We start from the raw sequence: 24,381 nt of genomic DNA on the forward strand, positions 1-24,381 counted from the left end.
GAACCCATTGCCCGTCCGTGGTTCTATTCATTGTTCATTCTTTATTACCTAGAAAGCACAAATAAATGCAGACACTCACTCTCTCTCACACACACACACACACACACTGCATGAGCATCATTCCGTGCTGTTGTTGGACCACCCCAAAACACCTCATTGGTAGCCATGATGAACACACCCAACCATGACCACATTAAAGAAAAACGTATCAATGCGTTAACAGTCAGGGTGCAATAGCACGCATTAAAACAGAGGGTAATAAAATAGTGCCCTGCAGACTGACAGACACAATGGCAGTGACAGCAGCAGTGGCTGTTCGTTGATGCTCTCCCCTTGCTGCATGTGGCCTCTGAACCCATTGTTGTGTCGCGGGTGACGTCAGTGCCGTGTGCGGGAGACGGAGCGGCGTGCGCCTGGCGAGACAAAGGCGGCGGACCGACCGGGGTCAGGCAGCAGCAGCAGAGAGCCGAGAATCACTGTTTTTTTTTAACTAAAAGGTAACTGCTAACCTTGAATTTCAGCTACGGTCTCTCTGACGATACGCAGAATGAAGACCCAGTGACACTCCCAGGAAATGCTTTGACTCTCCAGAAAGCGAGAAAAAGACAACAGTGCCCTCTTTTCGTTTTTAAACGTTTTTCTCCTACGCCCCCTGTTTAGCGTGCTAGTTAGCTAACCCGCTAGCTCCTAGCGTTGCACAGCACAGCACAGGTCTCCTCCTCCTGGCTGCTTCTCATCTTTCCCTCAAGAACCGGGCGACAAGCGAAGAGAGGTTCTCGTCGACAAAGGCAAGATAAAGTAAGTTCACGTGGTTTTCGCACTTGTTTAATTTTAAAAACCAACGCGGCTGCTTTTGACACTGAGTACAAGTTCGACTGTCAGAGCAGAGCTAACCAGCTAGCTGTGGTGCTCCCAAACAAAGGGGTCGACAACGTGACTGGGTGCCGACTATGTGGGACTAGCCTGTTAGCTTGCCTGTAGAAGCTAACAACAGCTTATATACCTCCCTTTTATCTATATTTTTTATATCGATTAGAACATAAAGGAGTGCCAGAAGTTAGTGCCATAAAGGGTCTTCATGTGTGTGTGGAGGGAAAGACTTCACAGTTCACTTGTGCTAAAGCGGGCGTGCTTTATCCTGACAAAACAACCAGCCTCCTGGATGTCTTCAGTTGGCAGACAAGAAGCAACAACAGACAAAGCAAGGCGCCCAAATCAACACTACTATGTATGCTGCTGTTTATGAATGATCGGTGGCTCCACTGTGCTCACCCCCAGCCTCGTTTTGAGTGTTTTACTGATAAACAAACACTTACATTTTTCTTACTTTTTCCTTTTTTTTAATTTCAGAAGAGGGTGAGCTCACTCCCAACAAACAAGGCATCCGTGATCTGATGTGAGATCCACGGAGACACTATGCCTAGCCCTTTATTCCACCCCGAGATTATGGACCACGACGTGGTGATCAGCAGCCAGCACAACGGGGTCGGTCTGCCCCGGGAGACAGACCAGGAGTCCCGGGAAGAGGACCACCAAGAGGCGCTCCGTTTCGCCCTGGACCAGCTGTCACTCATGGCCCTGGAGAAGGTGGACTGTGTGGGCGGCGGTGGTAGCGTAGGCGGCGGGCTGGTCGACACTCTGGATGGGACCCAGGGTCCTGGCTCTGAGAGCTGCAACGGCGTGGGCGGAGGGGGCTATGTGGATCTACAGATGCTGGAGCATCCCAACGGGTCCCGGGACTCGCCGACATCCTGCTCTCCATCCCCAGAGTACTACGGCTCGGGCGGGTACCACATGGCCGGCTCGCACCCCATGCTCCACGGGGAACAAAGCTCCGTCCTTTGCAGCAGGAAAAGAAGTGTCAACATGACTGAATGTGTGCCTGTCCCCAGCTCTGAGCATGTGGCTGAAATAGTGGGGAGACAAGGTAAGAGCCTGAGTGTGTGTGTGGTGCTGATGTTAGTGAGGAATTATTTGGTGTTCATGTTTATGGACAGCTTGTTCAGGCAGCGTGCAGCCTGGTTGTTCTTTGTTTGGGTGGCTGCCTGGTGAGAGGAGGGTCTCTGAACTTTTACAGCCTGAGCTTGGTGCTGTGGGCGGACAGCACTCGCTGTTTGAGTCTTTAATACCCGCATAATGCGGGTACTCCATTAAAAAGCATTGCCTACTGTATTTACATGTCATTTTCTTAACAGTATTTAGACAATGCCTTGACAGAGTGACTGGGGGAGTGTGGTTGATGAGTAGGATGGAGGGGGAGGGGTGGGAGAGGGTCAGACAAAGCGGCAGATTGTCGGGAGTCTGGACATGTCTAGCAGCCTGCACCAAACAAAGGAAATATACCGACATATGCTGATTTTATATATCACAGATCCAAACTGGCAGCGTTTTACACTGAACTCGCTTTCCTAACTCATGTATGTGATTATGGTAGATTATTATTGGCTTTGCTGAGCAGATTTTAGGCTGAAACGGGGCAGCAGGCGCACAAACACGGGACTGGGCGGTGTTACGCCCTGCACCCAGCTCTGTCTGCCGATGCTGCTGCTGCTCGCCTGTGAGCCGCGACGTTTTATACATTTTAATGCGTCTTTGCTGTTGTTTTTTAATCAACATATATCTCACACTTTAAACCGCCTCATGTTGTGGGTTTGGTTAGCCCGTCGCGGTCGCGGCAGCGTTATGGCATTGTTCTCTTTGTTTGAAAAAGCCATGCTTTCTGCTTCCCAGAATGACATCACACTCTGTGCGCCCTATTGGTCGCCGGGAATGAACCGTCCATATTTAAAGAAACAGTGCACACAGTTGATGCTGGTGGAGGAGCATGAGATGACACAGGCAGTGCAGCAGCCAGAGGCTTAATGTTTGGGCAGAATATCGTGCTGCTTTTGCTTCTGCTGATGTGATGTGATGTGAAAAGGGTCAGTCGACTGGTGTTGATGATTTTTTTTTAAATGTTTGTTTATGAGGATTTAGTACCCAGCTTCAAGTTGATTTATATTGAATCTCCATATTCAATGATGTATTGGAGCTGTTTTCAATTGACGGTGTTTGTGTGTATAACATAGTTGTCAGTTAATTAGGTACGCCTACTGTAGTTTAAATGAATGTAGCCTGATATGAAACAATACATTATTTATAATAATAATATAATAAATCCTCCCATTATGAAGGTTATAATCTTCAGTTTTAGAGAGGTTTTGATTCAGATGTAAGATCATTTTGGAGGCTGTGGTTTGTGGAGAGGTGTTTGTAATATTTTGTCCTCCTCATTCTTTATATTAATGAGGGCAACTAGATATTAGAAACGGCATCCAAAACCACGCATATAGTCGGATGAACATCTCTCAATTTAAACAAAAAACGAATATTATAATCTTCATGAAGGTAGGATTTATTACAGGGCTGTTGTATTGGACTGCATTAGTTTGAACTAGGTGTAACTGTTAACTGGGTTTATATTGGCGCTGTTCTCTTTAGATTATTTGTTTGTGCATATAATATAATCCCACTTACATGTATGGCTGTGTTATACGTAAATGTGTGCGTGTTTGTATTAAAGTGTTTCGGTGATTTATATTATAAAACTGATGTTTATGTGCTTCTGCATCTTCCAGGTTGTAAGATCAAGGCCTTGCGTGCCAAAACAAATACCTACATTAAAACTCCAGTCAGAGGCGAGGAGCCAGTGTTCATCGTGACGGGACGCAGGGAGGATGTGGAGATGGCCAAACGCGAAATTGTCTCTGCGGCTGAGCATTTCTCTATGATCCGGGCGTCCCGCTGCAAAGCTGGAGGCTCTGGAGGAGGAGGAGGTGGTGGTGGCGGCGGCGGTGGTGGTGGTGGTGGTGGTGGTGGCGGCGGCGGCAGCGGGGGAGGCTCTCTTCCTGGACCTCCACACTTGCCGGGACAGACCACCATACAGGTACAGAAATCCCTGTGGCTTAGTCGTCATGCTGTGTTTTTGTTTCACTCTGCCATGTGACAAAGAAATAACTGGATGTTAGACGTGTAATATCTGTTTAAACTCCAACTAGGTTTTTTTAGACATTGAAATATTTCTTTTATCAATCCAGGTGAGGGTGCCCTACAGAGTAGTTGGTTTAGTAGTTGGACCAAAGGGAGCAACTATCAAGCGTATCCAGCAGCAGACTCACACCTACATCGTGACCCCCAGTCGAGAGAAAGACCCGGTGTTCGAGGTGACTGGCATGCCGGAGAACGTGGACCGAGCGAGAGAGGAGATCGAGACCCACATCACCCTGCGAACTGGAACCTTTGTTGACCTGCAGGGAGACAATGACTTCCACAGCAACGGCACTGATGTCAGTCTAGAGGGCCTGGGCGCCCTGAGTGGAGGGCTAGGGGCGTCTCTGTGGTCCAGGGCTACCGGCCACCATTCTGCCCCCCCTCCTCCTCCACCCTCCCCACCTCCTCCTCTTCCCATGTCCATGCACCACTCCTCCAGCCGAAAGATGTCCTCCTCGGTCGCCTATCACACGCACAACGGTGGGATGAGCTCAGACAACTTCAGCACCACTCGCAAGGCCAATGAGAGAGGCAGCCCCACTAGCCCCTTTAGCACAGGCTCCAGCAGTGCTGGAGGAGGATTCACTTTTGGGGGCGACTCCACCCCAGGGCTGCCCTCAGATGAACTGGGCTTTGAGTTCACTGCTTCCAACATCTGGGCACCTTTTGTCAACGGTGGAACAGGCAATAAGACGACCGGCTCCTCCCAGCAGCAGCCTCTACGTCGCAATAGCAGCGGCCTCAGCGGTGGCGCCATCACTCCACGATTGTCTCCAACTCTGCCTCAGGACACAGGCGTGGGCCCCCTGGATCACCCATTAGCCCGTCGTGCCCAGAGCGACCCCCTCAGCACTCTCTCCTGGCTACAGTCTGGCAGCGCAGGAGGCGGCTCCTTCTCTGGGGCGTCCAGCTCCAGCTCCGGCGGCTCGTCAACCGGTTACTCCTCCTGCTCGGCATCCTCCCTGCCAGGCGGCTCGCCCACTGACTCCGAGGGAGGTGGCAGCGGCATGGGCCTCAGCTCCGGGATGCTGAGCCGGCTGAAAGGCGGCTCCGGCCCCGGGGTCGCGGGTCTGGTAGGCGTCAGCCCCGGGATCAACAGGGACTGCTTTGTGTGTTTCGAGAGCGAGGTGACAGCAGCCCTGGTGCCTTGCGGCCACAACCTGTTCTGCATGGAGTGCGCTGGGCAAATCTGCCAGTCAGCCGAGCCAGAGTGCCCCGTCTGCCACACCCCCACCACACAGTGCATCCGCATCTTCTCCTAATGCCCCGGCAGGGGGGTGGGGGGTAAATAAGAGGAGGGGCAGGAGGAAAACTGGAGTTGGGGCACCAGCTGTGGCGGAGGCGCCGGAAGGATTCACACTAATAACTTTCACACACACATGATGGACCATAATAAATGCATTAATAGAGATGATGATACTATACGGATGTTGATTTATTGCTGATAACTGTCAAGATTAATAATAACAATAATAATAATAATAATGACAATGACTTATTTTCAGAGTGAAGTTAATTGAAACTGGTCTGCAGACAGTTGGGGCTCAGACGGTCTCTCGGTAGTGAACGTATGGAAGGAAACTAGTGTCTTATCTCTCTTCAGGCCTTCATTTTGACCCGCAGCAGCCTGCACTGCTGGCCGCCGGTCTGTCTTGACATTTCTCCATTCTGGCTTCTTCAGATCTCTGCCTGCTTTCTCTCTCACAGCCTTTCCTTTAGACACTTTTGTACTTAACAGATATTTTTCGATGAAGCTGTCAAAGAGGCCTGCACTTTTCTACTCCCCTTATTTTAATGTTCTTGATGGGACACAAACTGTTCCAACAAATCCCTCGCTTTCTCCTTCGCTCCCACTCATGCTGTTTGTGACGCGAAGCGGCGGGTTTTTGCTATTTTTCTGTAAGCTTGGAACTTTTTAAAAGGTCAGCACGTAGTCGGGCACCTAGCAGAACAACGCACCCAAGGGACCTCTTAAGGATGAATTCCTGTTTGCTGTTGCCACACAAAAGTTAGCCATCAGTAATGCCAAATGAATGCTATTAATAGTCGTCTCTTAATTCGTCTCTCTCAAATTCAGAAACATGTTGGATGAATTTGGATGAGTCTGCCCCACATTTCAAATGTGGCCGCTGCATTGATTCACATTAATTATCCTTTGATAAGTGATAAACGCACCATCAGTGATTCTGTAGGAATGTGTCTGAGGTCAGTTCTCTGTATGTTTGGGCTGCCTGACAATCCCTTTACATCCCTCTCTCTTGCTGTGTGTGTGTTTGTGTGAATAATGCCCACTCATGCTGTTCTTTACATCAGCATCATCATGTGTCCTCACCATGAGAAGGTCCAGTTTCTGTCCTGCTGCCCCTCTTCCTTCACTTCACTCTCTGTCCTTTTAATAGGAAGGCAATGCTCTGATCCATCCACACCAGGACATTTCCCCCCCCTCACATCTTCTGTCTGTTACTCTTACATCAGCTCATTTAGTCTTTTCTACTATTTTTTTTTTTCCTTTTGACTCTTGACTGTCAAGTGTGTGGCTAACAGACATATTTTGAACTCTAGGGTAAGATAGGGCTTTTCTGATGTCACACGTGAATGTTTTGTTAGGTTAACGAGAGATGGCGGCTCCTCCCACGTGAAACAATAACAAGGGGCTCGATCAAACCTTTTTTTTCCATGCACTGTAACTCCCGGCCCCTCTAAAAAAAAATAAATAAAAAAAATAAAAAAAAGGAAAAGAGAAAAAAAAGATACAGCTCTTACTGTTTTTGTTTTGGTAGTTTTGGTCTTCCACCCCACTCTCACAGCAAAGCTGTATGGCACTCTCTCAGATGACACACTGTCGTACTCATAACGCTGTAGTCCTGGCTAACTGTAGTGCACTATATGGTTAGTTGTTTGAGGTTCGTCCTATGTTTCATAGCATTACTGAGTAACTCCTGATGAGGCGGTTGCATCCTGTTTTGTGTTTGTGTTTTTAAGAAAGTTTGCAGTCACTGCCTCTATAGTGTTAATACTGTATGTATGATTTGGGTGGTGTCAGTGTGATGGTACACGGTTGCCATTAGTGGCCCTTTTTGAACATAGATGGAATCAGCTCATAGAATGAGACAAGCCATGATGACAGGTTTAAAACGACACAGCTAATTCTCAAGGGCTTCCTCTGACTGCACAGACACACGATCACATTTTCAGGCTCATACAGTAGGTAGAATCAACTTATCCTTTATGGCAGCTAGTAGCTAGGTCATCCAGGGCTTCCAGACACTCTTTGTGTTCAAATCCCAGCAGCTGCAGAATGTTTTGCTTGTGTTTTTTTTTTTTTCTTCTAACGGTCCCTACACAGTCATCACATTCGGGTCCTGTAGGTAGAGTGCAGGGCGTCACAGTCACAGTGTGTCCTCCTCTCTGGACGCAGTTGCGGAGCAGGACGGGTCGTAGGGTTTTAATAGCAAGGGAAAAAAGGGTAACTCTACTTGAGTAAATAGTTGGCGAAAACGGGCAGTTGCTGCTGTGCTTTGGTGCTCCAGCCAGTATGATGTTAAACTTATTTGCTCTCTGACTGTTCGTTTGCTACTTTTTAGGTGACGAGGGCAGTAGCTCCACAGAGGAATCTAATAAGCCGCTGTCCTGGTTGAGCGCAGCAGTGCACTAATTCATGTGTCCACACGTGTAGGAAAAACCTGCCCAGCAGCTGAACCGGGTAGTCTTTGTGAAGACTATCCCATGGTGCTTTGGTGCAACTCCCTACTGAAACAGGGTGATGAAAAAACCCAGTTGGTAGTGGTGGGGGGGCCTTTTAGTTCTCAGACTAAACTTTGAATTCTCGTTGAAACAGGCAGCCCACCCCCTCTCGTTGGGCTCTTGATGTCAAACGTCGCATTTCGTCTCTTACTCGCGCGCACTCGGAACAGATGCAGGGCTGTGAATGTGTCTGAGCGAACAGATCAGTTGTGACCGTTGTGTGAGTCTGCTGAGGCCAAACTTTTAGAGCCCTTCAAACTGTACAAGTCGACGTGTTAAAGGAATAAAATGTGTTGTATTTGCCAGATGGGTCTAATGTAAATCCTGGTGTTGCACTGGGATGTTTCTGGCCATTGAGAGAATGTTAGGGTTTAATGTACAGTAGTTTAATTGTTAAAAAGGTACAAATTTTTTCAGATTGACTGCTGATTTTTATTTTTATTTTTTAGCCAAACTTGTCCCCTCCCCCATTTCCTTCCTAAAGGTTTGAAAACAGGGTTTCCTGAGGCATGCTAGCCAGTGACCTCTGACCTTTTTTTTTTTGTGATTAAGGGGAGGGGGGGGGGTGCGAAGAGAGTCTCGCCAGTAAGGGGTGTTTGTCACCCCTCAAGCCTCCGCTCTCCTGTTTTTTGCTTTAATTCTCTTTGTATGCAGAACCAAAATGTAAAACGTCAGCAAACTAGGTTTCAGGCCTGACCTGTGTGTGTGTGCGTGTGTATATACCCTGAATACAATCATTGGGATCTTGTTTTCGAAAGCAAAATGACTTAATTGAAGATAAGTGTAGTTTCTAAAGAACATGTATCATTATTTGTAAGTTAACCATCTGCATGTCTTCAAGCCGCCTGGCATTAGCTAATAATTTTTAAGATTAAAAAAAAACTTTTTACACATTTTATTTTTTACAATTTATTTGCTTACCTAAATATCCCAGACAATAATGTGACCCTTTTTATTACTTCAAATTTATTTTTATTTTCCATTTTTTTATTTTCCTTATTTCCTGTGTACTACATATAGGCAATTTATAACAAAATGAGAAAAATTATTGAAGAAATTTTAAAATTGAAATATATTTTATTTGAAAGTTTATGGACCTTTTAACCGTGAGCCGGGAAAATTGTATAATCATATAATTTGAGCTGACTTGACGGTTATGAGAAATGTATCAAGAGTTTTATTTTTTATGCTTCTTTAATAAAGTCTTGTTTTTGGTTTCATTTTTTTACTGTAAAATAAGAACTTGTGTCGTGTCTTCATTCCTTGTTTTGTTCAGAGTAGAAATGTGCAGCATCTTTGCCACATGGGGGCAGTAGAGACACACCTGCAGCACATAAAAGCACTGAGACTGAAATCTGCAGTTCAGACATGTTTGAAAATGTGAGACCAGACATTAGTTAATTATTTAGAAAATTCAAAGAACACTGGGAACGACCTAGATGTAACATTAAATAGATTTAGTGTGGTTATAGAAGAAATGCATTTTGTTGTCAAAAGTAATGCTTTAATGAGTCAACAGAAAATTAAAAGTTTAACTCCCTTAAAGTCCTTATACCAAGCAACTTAAAGCTTCTGAGGACTTGCAGGTTGTATCTGTTTTATGTCAATTAAATACACTTTTAGTTAGACTGCTGGTCTGACAAAACAAGCAAATTAAGGTTTTTCACTGTTTTGATTGAATTGAAAGCAAATTAATTTTTGGTAATCTTTTAAGTAAAGATGCCAAATGTTTAAAGGTTCCAATGTTAGGCTTTGCTGCTTTTCCTAGTCTTACATCATAATAAACTACATATTTTGAGGTTAATTGTATTAAAAGAAATGCAATTTGTAGAGGTCAATGTGGGGTCCTGGAAATTGTGAGACATTTTTTTCACCATTTTCTGACATTTTATAGTCCAAATGTTTAACTGAGTAATAAAGAAAATAATTGGCAGATTAATTGATAATGAAACTAACCGCAGCCTTAAATCAGAAGTAGGACCAGCAGCAGCATGGCACACAGAATAACACACACTGTGCTCACTTATTAAATCTACTGGTTAAAACATTTCAGCTGGAACAAAAGATCTCTCTGCTCTGTCTGGACTGTTGAGAAGGAGCCGAAACATCTGGTTCAACTTGTAAAAAGTGGTGGAGTGGTTCTCCCCCTCCTCCACAGAGGTCAGAGGTCACACTGAGAACAGACTGAGCGCTCACTGAAGTGGAAGCCGGTTGTTCCAGCTGAAGGTTTGTGTCAATGTAACACCCTGCTGTCTCCATCGGGGAGGGAACAGCATCTGTTGAAATATATTAAAATATATATAATAACTGAATACAAATCGAAGTGCAGTGATGTGATTCTCAGGAACCACAGCAGGAATAATAAAGCAGACGTTTAGATTGTGACACAAATGTCCTTTTAATAGGAAGCAGATCACAATCAGGCTGCATTCCAGTTCCACTTCATCCTCATTAAAGAACGATCAATAATGATAAGAAACAAATTAGAAACATCCTTTAGTAGAAAATAATTCTCTCATGCGAGTTCTGTGTTCACACTACATTCATATTGGTTACAGATGACGTATTCACAAGCCTTTTTTAAAAAAGAAAAACATTGATGACTTATCATTACGTAGCTTTGGAAATTGAAAACAAGGGAAATTAAAAAAGTCAAGTAACATCAAAGAGACACGTGCTGGCACGATAAAGTTTCCCATCATGCAATTGTAAGTTGATTCTATTCACAGGTGGGCGTCATTGGTCTCCACGGAGTTGTGTCGGCGTGCATGCATGTGTGTCATCTTACGTGCCCTTTTTGTGCTTGAGCAGAGATAGGTGTGTAGGCGTGTGTGTGTGTGTGTGTGTGTGTGTGTGTGTGTGTGTGTGCGCGCAGTGGTGTCTGTGTGCGCACATACATGAAGCAGGCAAACCAACAAGCCCCAAACTGGATGATGGATCATGTTTTGTTTTTTGTTGCTTTTTCATCTAAAACCTGACATGTCAAGTTTTGTCTTGAGCCCTGGGATTACTTACACAACACATACAAATAATGTAACTGCACTGTGTGTTGAATGTGGCGGGAAAGCTCCTTTTTAAAGGCTAGTTCACCCCAAAATCAAGGAAAAAACGAAACTCTAACTCTAATTAAACTCTTATTTCAGTGAAATTTGGACGCCTAAATTAAAGGCATGAGTTGGTCGTGGTTTTGGATTGAACTATCCCTTTGATTGTAGAAAGAAGGCTCTGCTGAGGGTAAATCACATTCAGAAGCTTTGTTTTTTGGTAGAATTCAACAGTTTTCAGTAAAGACAACATGTGACAGGCCAGCAGCGACGTCAGGAAAACAGGAAAAAACCTCCTGCAGCGTTTACTCCTGCTGTCACTGACATCATTTCACAAAGAGACTACAAGACGAGCCGGACTACGACTTTTTTAAAGAGGTTAATTTACGCACGTGACTGAAGACTGAAACTAAGACTTAAACAACATAAATGCTTGGCGGCGACTCTGATGGCTTCTTTCTTTAATAAACAAAAAAAACACTAGTTCGTGCAAATTTGGTCCTACTAAAGGCAATTCAAGGACAAAACACTTTCCTTCTCTCTTCTCCAAAACATGAGAAAAAGCTTCCACACTCCCAATAGGAATGGGGATTTTATGACTCCATAAATAAAATATCTTAGTGATTTACAAAAACGAAAATAAAGAATCATAAGTTTCCCATTCCTTGGATGTGGATATTGCGGTTGGTGCTGCTGTGTTATATTGACAGCGCATACATTTTGGGTATGTAGGTACAGTATATTGCTCACAATCTCAGAGCCCATTTTGCAGGTGTGACAATCAGCCCACACACACACACACACACACCTTCACACACACACACACATGCATGCACACAATAACAAAAAGACACAGCAGTGTTCACAGAGGGTTTGTTTTTCGTAAAAACCACGAGGTTCAGTGAACATACAAACAAACCACTATTGCCTTAAAGAGATGGGTGTGGATACGTGTGCAGGCCATCAGGAGGGAGAGTGTTCCATCGAGCATCAAGTGTCCTTTAGGCTTCATGTGGATTTATTTCAAGTTCCTCCACTCGTGAGAGACTTTCTGAATGGGAGCGTGTCGTGAGCAGTGTGTTGGTGTATCTATGGTGGACGAGGGGCACGTGTGGGGCGGGCGGGGGGCCTTGTGGGTCAACTTGCCAACAGAAGCATGTACAGTATGTATTAGTGCGTAAACTGACATCCCAGTCCGCTGATCCTGTAGCCCTTTTTTGGAGTTAATGTGCGCTCTAGGGGGTGTGGATGTGTTAGACACTGGGGTATTGCTCCATTTGTTGTGATGTGAAGCAAGAAAAGAAGATACGCAAGAAAAAAGAAAAAAAGCACATTGTGGCCACAGCTTTCACTTCTATCAACACGTCACACATCAGGCTCAGCGTCTGTTTTCTCCACCATGATGAAGGTTAGTGATTATAAAACCTTATTGTACCAGGGTTATATATGCACCATGCTCACACAGGTAAAACATTTGGAGGCACCCATCTTTTATGTGTGGGGAAGGGGGACGGTTGCCATGGTTACAGCAAAGTCAATCACAGTGTTCCTGGGGTCAACATGCAGGACATTAGTACATTACAGGACAGACTAGCAGTGGTGTTGCCCCCTGGACACTGATCTAAGGTCAGTGCAGTCAGTATGTTTTTTTTTCTCTCTATTTGGGTTTTTGGGGACTAAAAGGAAGCTGATCTTAGATCTGTGCCTGAACTCCAACTTACACGACACATCACACCGTGGGAAGACGCAGAGCAAACGACTGGGGAGAAGGAGAAGGAGGGGGGGGTTAGGACGACGGACTGGAAGAACGACACACAGTCAGGCAGGCAAGCGGACAGACGGACAGACAGAGCATAGCTAGGTAAGGACTGCTCTCCTGAAGACACAGAGAAGCAAAAGTGCAAAGTGGTCGTTCTCAATCTATTCACATGGTATTGTTGTTGTTCTGCGCTGCGTTATATCACATCTAAATGTACGGCGTATAAAAGGTGAGATGTGTTCCAGGAAAGACTGAGCGAGGGAGTGCTTGCTAGAGTGAGGCTAACCCTAAACTGAGAGCTTTGAGCTGTTGAAATATTCAAAATGAAACATGACTTTTTATAAACATATTCCTCCATGTTTGCATTGATAACATTGCAATGTAAATGTTGCATAATGTATGCAGATATATGTACAATAGAGCATTTTCATGTGTGTGCTTGTGTATTGCACATGGTTGTCTATCTATGTAGGTGTGAGTACTATATGTGTGCATAATACGATGTCTATCAGGTATGTCTCTGGTGTTCTCTCAGACCCCCCGCCCCCCTCAGCTGCGGCCCTCCTCAGCTGAGCGCTGGTCCGACTTGAGCTTGACGAACTCTTTCGCCACGTCGTCGTTGTTACGCTGAGAGAGGATGCGCAGCACCGTCAGGCCCGTCTCGTCCATGTGGACGCGTCTGCCCAGCGGCATCCAGCAGGTGACGCTGCCCTTGCTGGCTATGTCCTTCACCTGCAGCACGGCCATGCCCACAGTGCGGTCCTCTCTGGCAAAGCAGTAGTCCTTCACACACACCTGCAACTCATAGCTTTCAGGACCGACCTCAGTGCCCAAGGAGCTGGAACAGAAAACAGAATTATATCCATGTTTTACTTCACATTAAGTGGGCTTTTACTAATATTCAAGAATAGAACATTTCGAACTCTTCCAGTACATTTAAGTCCACAAGTGTACAATTAACCTTGCAGTTCAAATCACCTGTACAAAGTTGGTAGATGGTACCTTATTGTCTTCTCTGTATTCATTTATGGTATAAGTCTATATATAGTATGATGGTTTTGTTGGTATGCTGTGTTGCATGTTGTCCTGTTGCAAATATATTCAACTCAACTCAACAAAGGGAAAATCCAAAACTGGTAGATACTCACTACTGGAAGCTCTCGCTGAATTTGGGTGACCAGCTGTTGTTCTTGGACTTGGTGGCAAATTTCCTCTTCTTGTCACTGAGGTGAGGGCCGATGATGTAGACCTCCACGAAGGGCCTGAAGCCCTGCGCCTTCCATTTCAGGTCATTAGCAGCCACCACTGGAGGATGGAAGTAGGTTAAGTTAAAGGAGGAGAAGACAAGAACAACAGAGCAAAGAATAATAGAGTGAGAGATTTCAGAAAATTGGGACAGTGGTGGAGTCTGCTCTGCTTTTTGCTTTTTACCTTTCACGCTGATCTTGTGTTCTCCATTAGGCTGCGGTAAAATGTCCACGCACATGACCACCTCGCCAACTGCATCCACTCCGGATGCTGCAAACGACACACTCAGTTAGTGGATTGTGTGTGTGCCCATTTGTCTTTGGATGGCCATAGCCAATGTTTTTTGGCAGTTCACAATATAGCACAGCTCAGATGTATGACTTGAAAAATTGGGATGCATCAGCAGATTGTGAACTATATTTAAACATGCAGAAACCACAGACACACACACACGCAGGATCTCTGTGATAATCAGATGAGCAGGACTTGGCTGGGTAAAGCAGCGTTTGTGCCAGCTCTGATGCTGAGCAAATGGCAAACTGTAATGCAGCAATAGTTGGTAATTTGTTCTTAACACTCTACTGACGCTGAAGGAAAAAGAAAAAAAGGAGATGAAACTAAAAAAAATCCCAAACTGCGGCACAAGTTTCTGGAGAAAAGCTCCTTTTCATCAGCTGACATAATCTGTGCACGACTCGTTCTTTTATTCATCATGTCTCGCACATCCTACGCTCTCCTTCATCTCAAGTCACTGCGGTTTTCACATCCAAGCTCTCACCTGGTCAGCTGCTCTGGACGTCGTCTCTCTGTCTACATATATAACGAGCTTCATCTAGCACAAACAGTCCTGTGCATAAGTCGCGCTTTTTTCTTCCTCAGCTGATAAAAAGCAGTTCAAACAGGAAAGTAGAAGGGAGGAAAAACAAGAAGTAGCAGAGAGAGCGAGAGAGTCGAGGCTGCGCCGAGGGCTAACACTGCTGTCTGCCTCGGATTATCTTTGGTTCATGACAGTTTGATCACACAGATGTCTGAGCACAAGCTGTGGGTTGCGATGGGGGACATGCAGGTTTTATATAACACTGTACCTTTCTCTGGTGGTGTGTCTTCATTTGCCGTGCACCTGATCCCTTTGCCTCCGTGGACTGAGAGGAGACAGAAGAAGTCAGGGTTTGTTAATACTGCAAATTAATTAAAATTTATGACTGATGGGTTAAATACCTAGACAAATATGGCGTCCTTGAGTAAGATATATAAATGTTTTTATCTCTCCCATTTTCTACTCATCTAAAATCCTTCTGTCAGCGTTTTAAAGTTATACTGTATATGACTAAACCAGTAAATCCAAACAGCAGTTTTGCATTTTCTGCTATTGTTACTGTAATTCACTGAAGCAATGAATTAAATATTTTCTTTCAACACTGTAAGCAAGTTATTCTACTTAATCTCCTAATCCCATTTAATTCCATAAACCGTAGATACAGTAAGAATAAGCAGTGGAGCTCTTTGAGAGCAACTGGAAGCATTTTTGTGTGAAATTGTTTGAACCTGCTGTGTAACAATGTGTGTGTGTGTGTGTGTGTGTGTGTGTGTGTGTGTGTGTGTTGCTGCTGTTTGAAGTCATACCCTGAGCGCTCTGTGAGAGGACAAACTTCCTGATGAGCTTGTCTGTGGCCTGGGTGTACAGAGACAAGGCATAGCGCAGAGACTGCAGGTCTGGACTCTTTTCCAAGAACGTTTTCTTCAGGCCCACACCGCCGGCATGGAAGTATTGCTGCGTAACAGATGTGACAAGACACATGTATTATAGACGGGTAGACGGCAAGCAGACAGACAGAGTGCTGGCCGAAGTGGAAAAGTGTGACAAAACTGTTTTGTAGTGTGCAACAACCTTGTCAGCCTTGGAGCTATGGACACACTAAACCTGCTCTCATTTACACCAAACAGGTAGTTGCACTAGTGTGCGCTGTAGTGCAGTATGACAGTTTGAAACAATAACATTCAAATTCTATTGATTATGATATTCAAAGTTACGTTTTGATTAGAAATTGAGAAGAATATTTCATTATTTCATAAATCTTTTATTTATACAAATATACTTTATGTGTCACCATGATGTAAGATAAACATGTACATAAAAGCTGCAAATTCTTCGTTTCCCAATATTTGCTCAAATTAAATTCCAGTGTCAGCTACAGACTCTTCCTCACCTACACAAAGTCAATCTGAATTTTTGCTGATTGTCTGCTTTTATGATTTTACTTTCCCGTGACATTTGTCGTGACATAGAACATAGAACTCCATCTCCATCGGCTTTTTTTCAGAGAAAGCTGAAACCATCTTGTTCTCTTAGTATTTCTTTGTGTTAAACAATATTGTAAACTAAAATATTGTAAAAGCAAGAATCAAGAGCACCAATTTCCCTGCCAGCTGTTCTGCTTGTGTAACGCATCATACAATACCTTAATAGTGTCCAGTGCCAGCTCTATTACTGCACACTGTTTGGGAGTTAGAGCTTTGGCCTCCTCTCGCCCCATGTGCTCCTGCAGGATGGATCAAACGAAGGAGTCAGTCTATTACTGCACAGTTACTGCTCAGATGTGGTCTACATCTTAGACAAGTTTCATTTGTCGGACATTTTGCTGCCTTCTACTTTCATCACCTTGAGTTTGGACAGCTGGCCCAGATCCTTAGCAGCGTTGAAGATCATCTGAGTGCCCTGTCATAGAGAGACGGACAGACAAGTGAATACAGTGTGGAGAGGAAGACAACAGAGGTGTCTGAGAGATGTGCAGTTGAGGAAGATTTGCGGAGTGAGAGGTGAGTTCAGGAGGTTTAGTGAGGACAGACAGCTGCAGATACAAGAAATGAGTCTGACGAGTGAGGGGGAAAAGAGTAAGACTACAATATACTAATTCATATATCTTTCAAGTAAACATTCAGGATAAAGAAACTTCCTCTTGGGAGAGAAAGAAGGTTTAAGTGCTTTGGTGTGCAGTCAGTCAGCACTGCAGGGACTCATGGGCAGGTAATGTTGTCTCTGGTGCACCGTGCTGCCATTTACATCCACAGAGAAGGAGAAAGTGACAAAGGCTACAGAGGGTGGTGTTAAGGCTCCTGTTAGAAATGGAGTGTTTCTTCATGCTAACAGAGGCCGTACACACACACACACACACACACACACACACATACTTACAATGACCTAAGAAAGGAAGAAAGGGAGAGAGAATGGGGTAATGGCAGGATAGATGGGTTAACGTACAATCACAGCCATGAAAAGCACTGAAAATGAGAAGCAGAGAAGAAGAAAAAAAGTGAAGGAAATAGGACCGAATGTCTCTCTTTTTTTTAAAACATACCGTCTGGTCAGTAAGTGTTGGAAGCACAATTGTTTTTTCCATTGTGTTCATCACTAGTTTCCACAGCTCCTTTAGCACTCTCTTCAGGACTGTCTTCTCACAGATCTTAGCAAACAGCGACAGGCTGCAACACAAAACCACACAATCTCTCAACTGACAGACATGAAGGCAAACAACATATAACTCACTTGTGAGACTTGTTACTGTTTTTTGAAGTGTCAGAACGATGCTTCAGTTTCAGTATCAAAACCCTTTTCAGTTGCTTAGTTTGAGGGAAATAAATGCTTATTTTCAATAAATCATTGGTTTATTTAACAAAATATTAAATGCTGTCTTAGCAAAAGCAGACATTCAAAAACTTTGCCTTAAAAAAAGTGTAAAAACAGCTATAAAAACAGCTAAATTTCCAGATTTTCTGATTTAGATGAACAAATATCTCATCAAAGCAAACAGTCAATTCTAACTTTTGAGACACATTTAAGTCAGTTCTTACACAGTACTGACGTTTGATTTCCAGCCGTACTTACTTGCTGTCCAGGAAGTCCATGATGGGCTGCAGGACGTTGTCGGCCTCCTGGACCACGCTGCCGTTGGCTGGGACGGTCTGACCTTTTACCTGGGCCAGGATGTCTCCCATTTGCCTCACGTTGTCCTCAATCTGGGGCTGGAAACTACATCACCACACAAAAACCACAACGTGAGAACAGACTTTGACATCAGCTGTGAGAAACCAGTTGAAGCACCTCGCAGTTCCACGCAGGAATCAAAGAGACACACTCCCACCTGACGGCGAAGATGCGACTGAGGTCGTCCATGACGCTGTTGAGTTTGTTTTGCAGCTCTTTGAGGAAGTCACTGGCCTCCACATTGAGCTGGAGGAAGACAAACGGGATGAATACAAGAGCATGTCATAGCAGCACAATCACAACAATAACAGCATGTATGGAAACTCACATCTTTGCCTCCCATGGCCTCAAACATCTTCTCCAGCTGAACTCTGAGCTGCTGGATGTTATTGATGATGATACATGGCTGAGGGGAGAAAGAGAAAAATCATTACACACACACACACCTCTCTCTCCCTTTTTTCTATCTGCTCCCAGCGTTTTATTGTAATCAATCAAGGTTAGTCCTCCCAACTTTTTTTATTGCTTCTTTGGCCAAAACACTCTTGGTGATGCAGGGCAGGAGAAGCAGGAGTTTTCAGTAATTACTGCTCCTCTGGGGGCTCCCGGTCTCTCTGGGAGCGCAGCCCACTTTTCCCAGAGCCGACACCACATTCAGCTAATTACACAGTCCTAATTCACTTTGAAACACTGCAACCTGGGCTTGGCTATTACACTGAAGAGCCGTTTATTGTGCTGAAATGAATCAAACTGACCACATACACCAAACTGCATCCATCTTAAAACTAAGATTTGATGGAGCTCAGATTCAACTATTAAATCTGTCACTGCTGTTTATTCCAGTGACAAGTTTCCATCTGGTGCCTTGTTGTGCCAAACTTTTCTTTTATTTAAAAAATCTCGACACCTACCACTTTCTCCTTCTTGACATGATTTGGAAAGTCCTTTGCAATGATGTCTGCATAAGACAGCAGGACATTGCCGATGGTCTACGAGAAAGAAACAAAATTATGTAATGAGGGCATGATTACAGTGAGAAGTAGTATGTTAGAGTGAAGACATTCTGTGAGAGCATTAGCCGGTGAAAGTCACCTTGGCGAATCTCTTCATGTAGTTGCCAACGATCTGAGGGTCGGGACACTCCAGTTTACGGATGATTTCAAAGCTCTGATTGAGCTGAGAGAACACGTCCACCACCGAGCAGGAGAACAGAGCGTGCTCTGACGTGACCTGGAACTGGAGAACGAGAGGAGAGGACGGGACCGGAGGGAAAAGTGTGAGAAGCTGTTCTGCGGTGCTGATGCTGCAGCACAGTGATCTGAGCACGGCCAACATTGAAAGTGAGGGGTTTGATTCCCCCGAGGAAGTTCGCAGCGCTGTTACACATCACAGACAATGAAACTGCCCCCCCCCCTCCAGCTGCATGCAGCTGCAATCAAAAGGTTTGTGAAGCGATTCCTCTGACATGATGAGAGCGATCAGAGGGTTATGATGGGGAGCGGGCCCTCATTAACAGCCCGGCCATTAGCACAGAAGTGAATAGCGTTATGGTATGTGACTGCGAGTGGGGACTGCTGTTTCGCTGACACAGGAAAGCAGGAGCTGCTTCTGGCGACAGTAATTGGACCCAAAGGATTCCTGACATATGAGCTGGGAGCATCTTCAGCTGCTTTGTATCGACCCTCTCGCTGTGTGGATATGTAGGTGTGAGCGGGCCTGAGAGTAGGAGTCGCTGTGTGGTATGTTTGTGTGTGTACATCTGCTCCTCTCTGCAGTGAAGTTTTCTTTCCCATTTGCCTTTGGTATTGAGTCATTATTGATTGTCTTGAGGCCTTCAGCCTGCTCTTCTCAGCCTAGAATGTGCTGAGTCAGGTGAAATGATGTGAATTGCCTGAATTTGCATGAGAAATGCATGAATACATTTTTGAGGAGCTGCAGGTAGGAGGTCAGATTTAAGCTTTCATACTGTTTTATTACGGTCTCAGCAGAATTTGATTGTTGAATTTTAGTCAAACTTTAGTCTCACATGGCCGCCTGTTTCTCACATTCTTCCTGCACACTTTGTTAAAGGAATAGTTTGACAATTTGGGAAATGTACTTATTTCCTTATGTTCAGGGGAAACGTAGATACTACTATTATGTCTGTGAGGTGAAAACGAAGCTACTACCAGCAGCCTGTTAGCTTAGCTTAGCACAAAGACTAGAAACAAGACTCCATGAAATAGGTTTGATGCTGGTAGGCAAATTTTGTTACCTTTGGACAGAGCCAAGCTAGCTGTTTCCCTCTGTTTCCAGTCTTTATGCGAGGCTAAGCTAACCGGCTGCTGGTGGTAGCTTCACACTACTGCACATAAATGAATGGTGGTATCAATATTCACAATTAACTCTTGGCCAGAAAGCAAATAAGCGTATTTCCCAAAATATCAAACTAGTACTTTAAAGAAGAATTAGTGCAGGAAAACAACTGAAACCGCACGTCTAAAACTAAAGATTGAAAACTAGGAGCTGTTGGGTTTAGTCTTATATTTTACATGTGAAGAATGCAGATGAAAGCAGTTACCCCGTCTTTTTTGTCCCTCTCCAGGGCTCCATGTAGAAAATCTCTGGACACTTCTTCATTCTCGTCCAACCACATGACGACAAATGGTTCAAACCAGCTGCAGAACAAGAAAGGAGAAACATGAGTCTCTGTGCCACAGTGGTAACTGTAGGAGGAAAGGTGTTGGACGCTGTTTATAAAGATACTCACGCTGGATATTCAGGTACGTGCTTCTGGAAAGTGGGCAGCTCCTTGCAGTACTCGTTGTAGAGCCACTTCACCTTGAAGTGCAAATTCATATAATCTGCGCTTTTACACAGGCGGTTCTTCTCATGCTCTGATTACCAAAGAGAAAGAAAGAATGAGGAAAGTCCCACTCCAACACCCTTTCTCCACATAAGGTTTACACATAAAAACATACTCCTGACACAAACTAATGACCCCTCTCTCATTTCCAGGCCTGTGAACTCCCACCATCCCAACAACACACACAAAAACCTACCCTCCATGGCGTATTTCATATCTTGTGCAAACATATTCCACATGACCTCCGCGCTGATCTTGCCCACATTCAGTTCCTGGGGAAACCTATAAGAGGAAGTACTCAGGCTTAAATCCAGCTCTGCATCCAGTAATGGTACTTTATTATTTAACAAGATAACCCAGGCTCAGTTTTATGTAACTCCATCATTGTTTCCTCTGTATATTTTTAGCTGCCACAGAAAGACAAATGCACTGGAAAAGTATTAAATATCAGCATATACATCTCATATATCATAAGTATTAAATCAACACTTTTAAAAAGTGGCATGGGATCCAAATCCAAACTACCCCCACCCACCAAAGAGGCTGTTATACAGGAATGACTTGTCTGTATATACACAGGATGAGGGTTTACTGTCAGTGCACCTTGCAAGTACAAACATAAACAGCATTATAATACAGACAGATATTATACAGGTGGATGCTTTTGTTTTTTACAATATGATATTCGTAAACAATGTAAGTATTTTCTTTATTTTCCATTTCTGGACTGACAGGACACACCTTGTGGCTTCAAAACAAACAAAGGCTGTTTGTTTGTCTGTTTGGCCTGTTTCTGCTTCTTTTAAAGATCTGACACTCCCCTCCTCATATTCTATTGTTTTACATTTTGTTTCTTTAAACAAATCAAATACAGCTCTTACCTAATGAAGCCTTAGTTTCTCTTCAACTGGCCTTGAAATTTCCAACACTGCCTCTGCATGCTAAATTAGAGGAATTAGACTGATGTTATGAGCAGAGACTCACTGATTAAGGCAAGGAGTGTAGGAGTTTTTGTCCTCCTCTATGATGGAGACGATGAGGGTGATGAGTTTGGACCAAAAGTCCAGGTTTTTGATGCTGGGACCCTGCTCATCTGGAGGGACTGCCTTTGACTGGAGACAGAAAGAGGTTACGGATTCATATCTCAACAGCTGCACGCTGGCGTCAACTGCAAACACACATATGCAGCACTTTTGCTTCTCACACACACACACACACACTTACAGGGTCTGTCTGATATTCCCTGTTGTAGAGGTCGTGGCAGTTGTTGAAAATGTACTCATAGGTGGAGTTGAGACAGGCTTTTACGCAGTCCTTCACCACCTGGCTCGCCCTGGGGGGACTCTGCAGCTCCTGGACCTGAACACAAACATTACACAACATATGGTTGATTCCAATTCACCTCAAAGAGCTGTCAGACACACAAAGTCTCTGCAGGAGGTTATCTCAGCGGGAATTTAACCATAAAGTCACTGAGCTGCACAAATCGCACCAACATACATTAACACCCTGACGAACGAACACACACACACACACACACACACACAGCTTCATGATAATAGCTGCAGTTTGGATAGGGTAATGTTGAGCTGAGTCTCAGTTTAAGCCTTAGGCTACTTTCCAGAAAGTACTGCAAATTTGTACCATGTTTATTTTGGAGTTAAGTGCTAATGTGAAAAGAAAAGAAAAGAAAAGATCTTTCATTCATCCTTACCTTCATCCTGAAGAATGTGATGCTCGTCAAGAGATCAACAGTAGACTTAAGGTCTTGTAGTCTTTCAGGACTGCTGGCAGGGAAGTTATTCTGAAAGCACATTCACAAGCACACAAAAAGAAGATTATAAACGGCCCGAAATGTTCACCCAAGTTTAAAAGTTTTCTCTTTCCTCAGGTAGTAAGGTAGAGGAAATAAATATTAGCACATTAAGACAACATCATTTTCATCTCGGTCCCAAAACAGAGAATAGTGATTCCCATGGATTTACACACAGAAATAGCACAAACACAGAAATTGAGTGACTGTGGCAGTAAGTAACTCAGAATCTAAATGCTTTGAATTTGTTATGATAGAGAGAAGCAGTCAGTACCCGGTACATGGACAGGTCGATCCTCAGGGAGTTGTGCAGCTGATCCAGCAGTTTGACAAACCTCTCCTTCTAAACAGGAAAAGACGCAGAAACAGAACAAACCACTCAGAAACACACCGCAGCTGACAGGTTATTTGTTACCATTTGACTGCATAACCCCGAGGCCGGACCTGACGAGCCTCAGCTGATTGGACGTTTGGAGAAGTAGGAAGGGCCACATTAAACTGACTTCCATCTACAACCCCTGAGGGACAGCAGAGCAAGAGCAAGCGGTACTCTGAAGTACAGCAATTTTCAGTTAGGATATGAGGCCTGTTGTATTATATTGTCACATATATGAAGAAGGGACAAAGCATATAGAGAAGTATTTCTCAGGGACTCACGCCAAAGTTTGATGCAGCAAATCTGTCCGAGGCAGAAACATTGTTGGAGGACTGGGTGGTGTGGGCGTAGTAAGCGTTGATGTTGGCAAGCAGGGTGCTCATCACAGCTGGCACCCCTGGGCACATGTACTTTGATGACAAGCAGGCAAAGTGGCTGTGGGGTGGAAGTGGCAAAAAGGACATTTAGTGCATTTACTGTACTGCTCCTGATACACATGTATTGGAAAAAAAAATCTAACTGTATATGTCAAAAAGTGAAAGCCATTGCGTTGGTAAGTTTCCTATTTAATTTTCAACGTCAGACATTGAGAGTAATGTTTGAGGGACTGACGTCATGGCCTGGTAGATGGACTCTACTCCGTATCTCATGGCAAACTCATCCACTATCTCCTGAGCCGTCTCCTCAAAATACACCTTCCAGGCATCGTCCCCTTTGGCATCCGGGATCTTTACTACGCCGCCATTCTGCTCCTCAGTGGTGTACTGGAACAGATGCTGAACAAAGACACAGGACAGGTAAGTATGTGTTTGTGTCTCAGGCTGTTATTATTAGTAGTATTAACTTGAAGGACTTTACAAAGCGTATAATAAAATAAAATGCATTTTCAGATTGTAAATAAAACATACAATACATTTCAAATAAGATTAAAGAGGCCTTAAAGTATTGAAGCTTGGACAGCCAGAGGCCTTAAATTACATCATCTGAGAGACCTTGAGGTAACACAAAGCAACATATTCATGTGTTTAACAGTACAAAGCTTTATATGTGATTAAAATGATCTGTCTAATCTGATCTAGTCTAAAATGCTCATCCAGCTGGTGTAAGGAGACAAATAGCCTTCAGTTTTGGACTAGTTGAAGCTAATTGAATTTAGACATGTACAATAAACAAACAACACAACAAACATTCACTACTTTTTTTTTGGAGATACAGAACAACGTTGAAACTAATGTCAAACTAAAAAATATGCCTAAATCCAGATTGAGTTTGACTCAAATTCTATCCTTTGAACACAGCTGATTGGCAAAGCTGTATCCTGACTCATCCTCTTCTTACAACCCTGCAGTGTAAGAGGATTATATATATAACTGTGAAATAGTCTATAGGACTTCATGAGAGTCTTCATACACTGACACTGTGTCCATGCCTGTCTCATATCCAGGAAATCCATATCCCCCTTTATTGGTGAAAATGGCTCAATAATTCCAGACAATTATTAATGATGTCAACTATTAAACCGTTTCAACAAACTAATGTTG

At 44.1% G+C, this 24,381-nt stretch overlaps 2 protein-coding genes across 2 annotated transcripts in view; one reads left to right on the forward strand and one right to left on the reverse strand.

Annotated features, from left to right (window-relative positions):
* Positions 1–698: 698 nt before the first annotated feature.
* On the forward strand, positions 699–5,322 carry LOC139297035 (RNA-binding protein MEX3B). Its single transcript, XM_070919617.1, has 5 exons — positions 699–798; positions 1,351–1,927; positions 3,618–3,815; positions 3,879–3,925; positions 4,077–5,322. Exons 2-5 carry the CDS (start codon positions 1,417–1,419, stop codon positions 5,289–5,291), a joined length of 1,971 nt encoding a protein of 656 aa, XP_070775718.1. The 5' UTR covers positions 699–798; positions 1,351–1,416; the 3' UTR covers positions 5,292–5,322.
* A 7,803-nt stretch (positions 5,323–13,125) lies between these two features.
* LOC139296411 (protein unc-13 homolog A-like) overlaps positions 13,126–24,381 on the reverse strand; it is a 29,669-nt gene continuing 18,413 nt past the window's right edge. Inside the window, exons 20-40 of the mRNA XM_070918811.1 lie at positions 23,453–23,616; positions 23,122–23,275; positions 22,739–22,807; positions 22,366–22,455; positions 21,870–22,010; positions 21,636–21,763; positions 20,848–20,933; positions 20,556–20,682; positions 20,367–20,463; positions 18,899–19,042; positions 18,712–18,795; positions 18,135–18,212; positions 17,964–18,052; positions 17,708–17,851; positions 17,181–17,304; positions 16,484–16,540; positions 16,284–16,364; positions 15,448–15,595; positions 14,008–14,094; positions 13,725–13,881; positions 13,126–13,414 (exon numbers count right to left, since the gene is read on the reverse strand). Coding sequence (XP_070774912.1) covers positions 13,126–13,414; positions 13,725–13,881; positions 14,008–14,094; positions 15,448–15,595; positions 16,284–16,364; positions 16,484–16,540; positions 17,181–17,304; positions 17,708–17,851; positions 17,964–18,052; positions 18,135–18,212; positions 18,712–18,795; positions 18,899–19,042; positions 20,367–20,463; positions 20,556–20,682; positions 20,848–20,933; positions 21,636–21,763; positions 21,870–22,010; positions 22,366–22,455; positions 22,739–22,807; positions 23,122–23,275; positions 23,453–23,616 — 2,538 coding nt within the window. The remainder of the gene's footprint in view (positions 13,415–13,724; positions 13,882–14,007; positions 14,095–15,447; positions 15,596–16,283; positions 16,365–16,483; positions 16,541–17,180; positions 17,305–17,707; positions 17,852–17,963; positions 18,053–18,134; positions 18,213–18,711; positions 18,796–18,898; positions 19,043–20,366; positions 20,464–20,555; positions 20,683–20,847; positions 20,934–21,635; positions 21,764–21,869; positions 22,011–22,365; positions 22,456–22,738; positions 22,808–23,121; positions 23,276–23,452; positions 23,617–24,381) is intronic.

Source organism: Enoplosus armatus, chromosome 14, assembly GCF_043641665.1.
Source record: "Enoplosus armatus isolate fEnoArm2 chromosome 14, fEnoArm2.hap1, whole genome shotgun sequence".
NCBI lineage: Eukaryota > Metazoa > Chordata > Actinopteri > Centrarchiformes > Enoplosidae > Enoplosus > Enoplosus armatus.

Bases quoted from the DNA above. Each gene is read 5' to 3' on its own strand.
- LOC139297035 (XM_070919617.1), top strand. From the start codon at position 1,417: ATGCCTAGCCCTTTATTCCACCCCGAGATTATGGACCACGACGTGGTG. The intron at 3,816-3,878 runs GTGGTGGTGGCG...GCAGCGGGGGAG, and splicing joins AGGCTCTGGAGGAGGAGGAG to GCTCTCTTCCTGGACCTCCA. The intron at 3,926-4,076 runs GTACAGAAATCC...TTATCAATCCAG, and splicing joins CGGGACAGACCACCATACAG to GTGAGGGTGCCCTACAGAGT.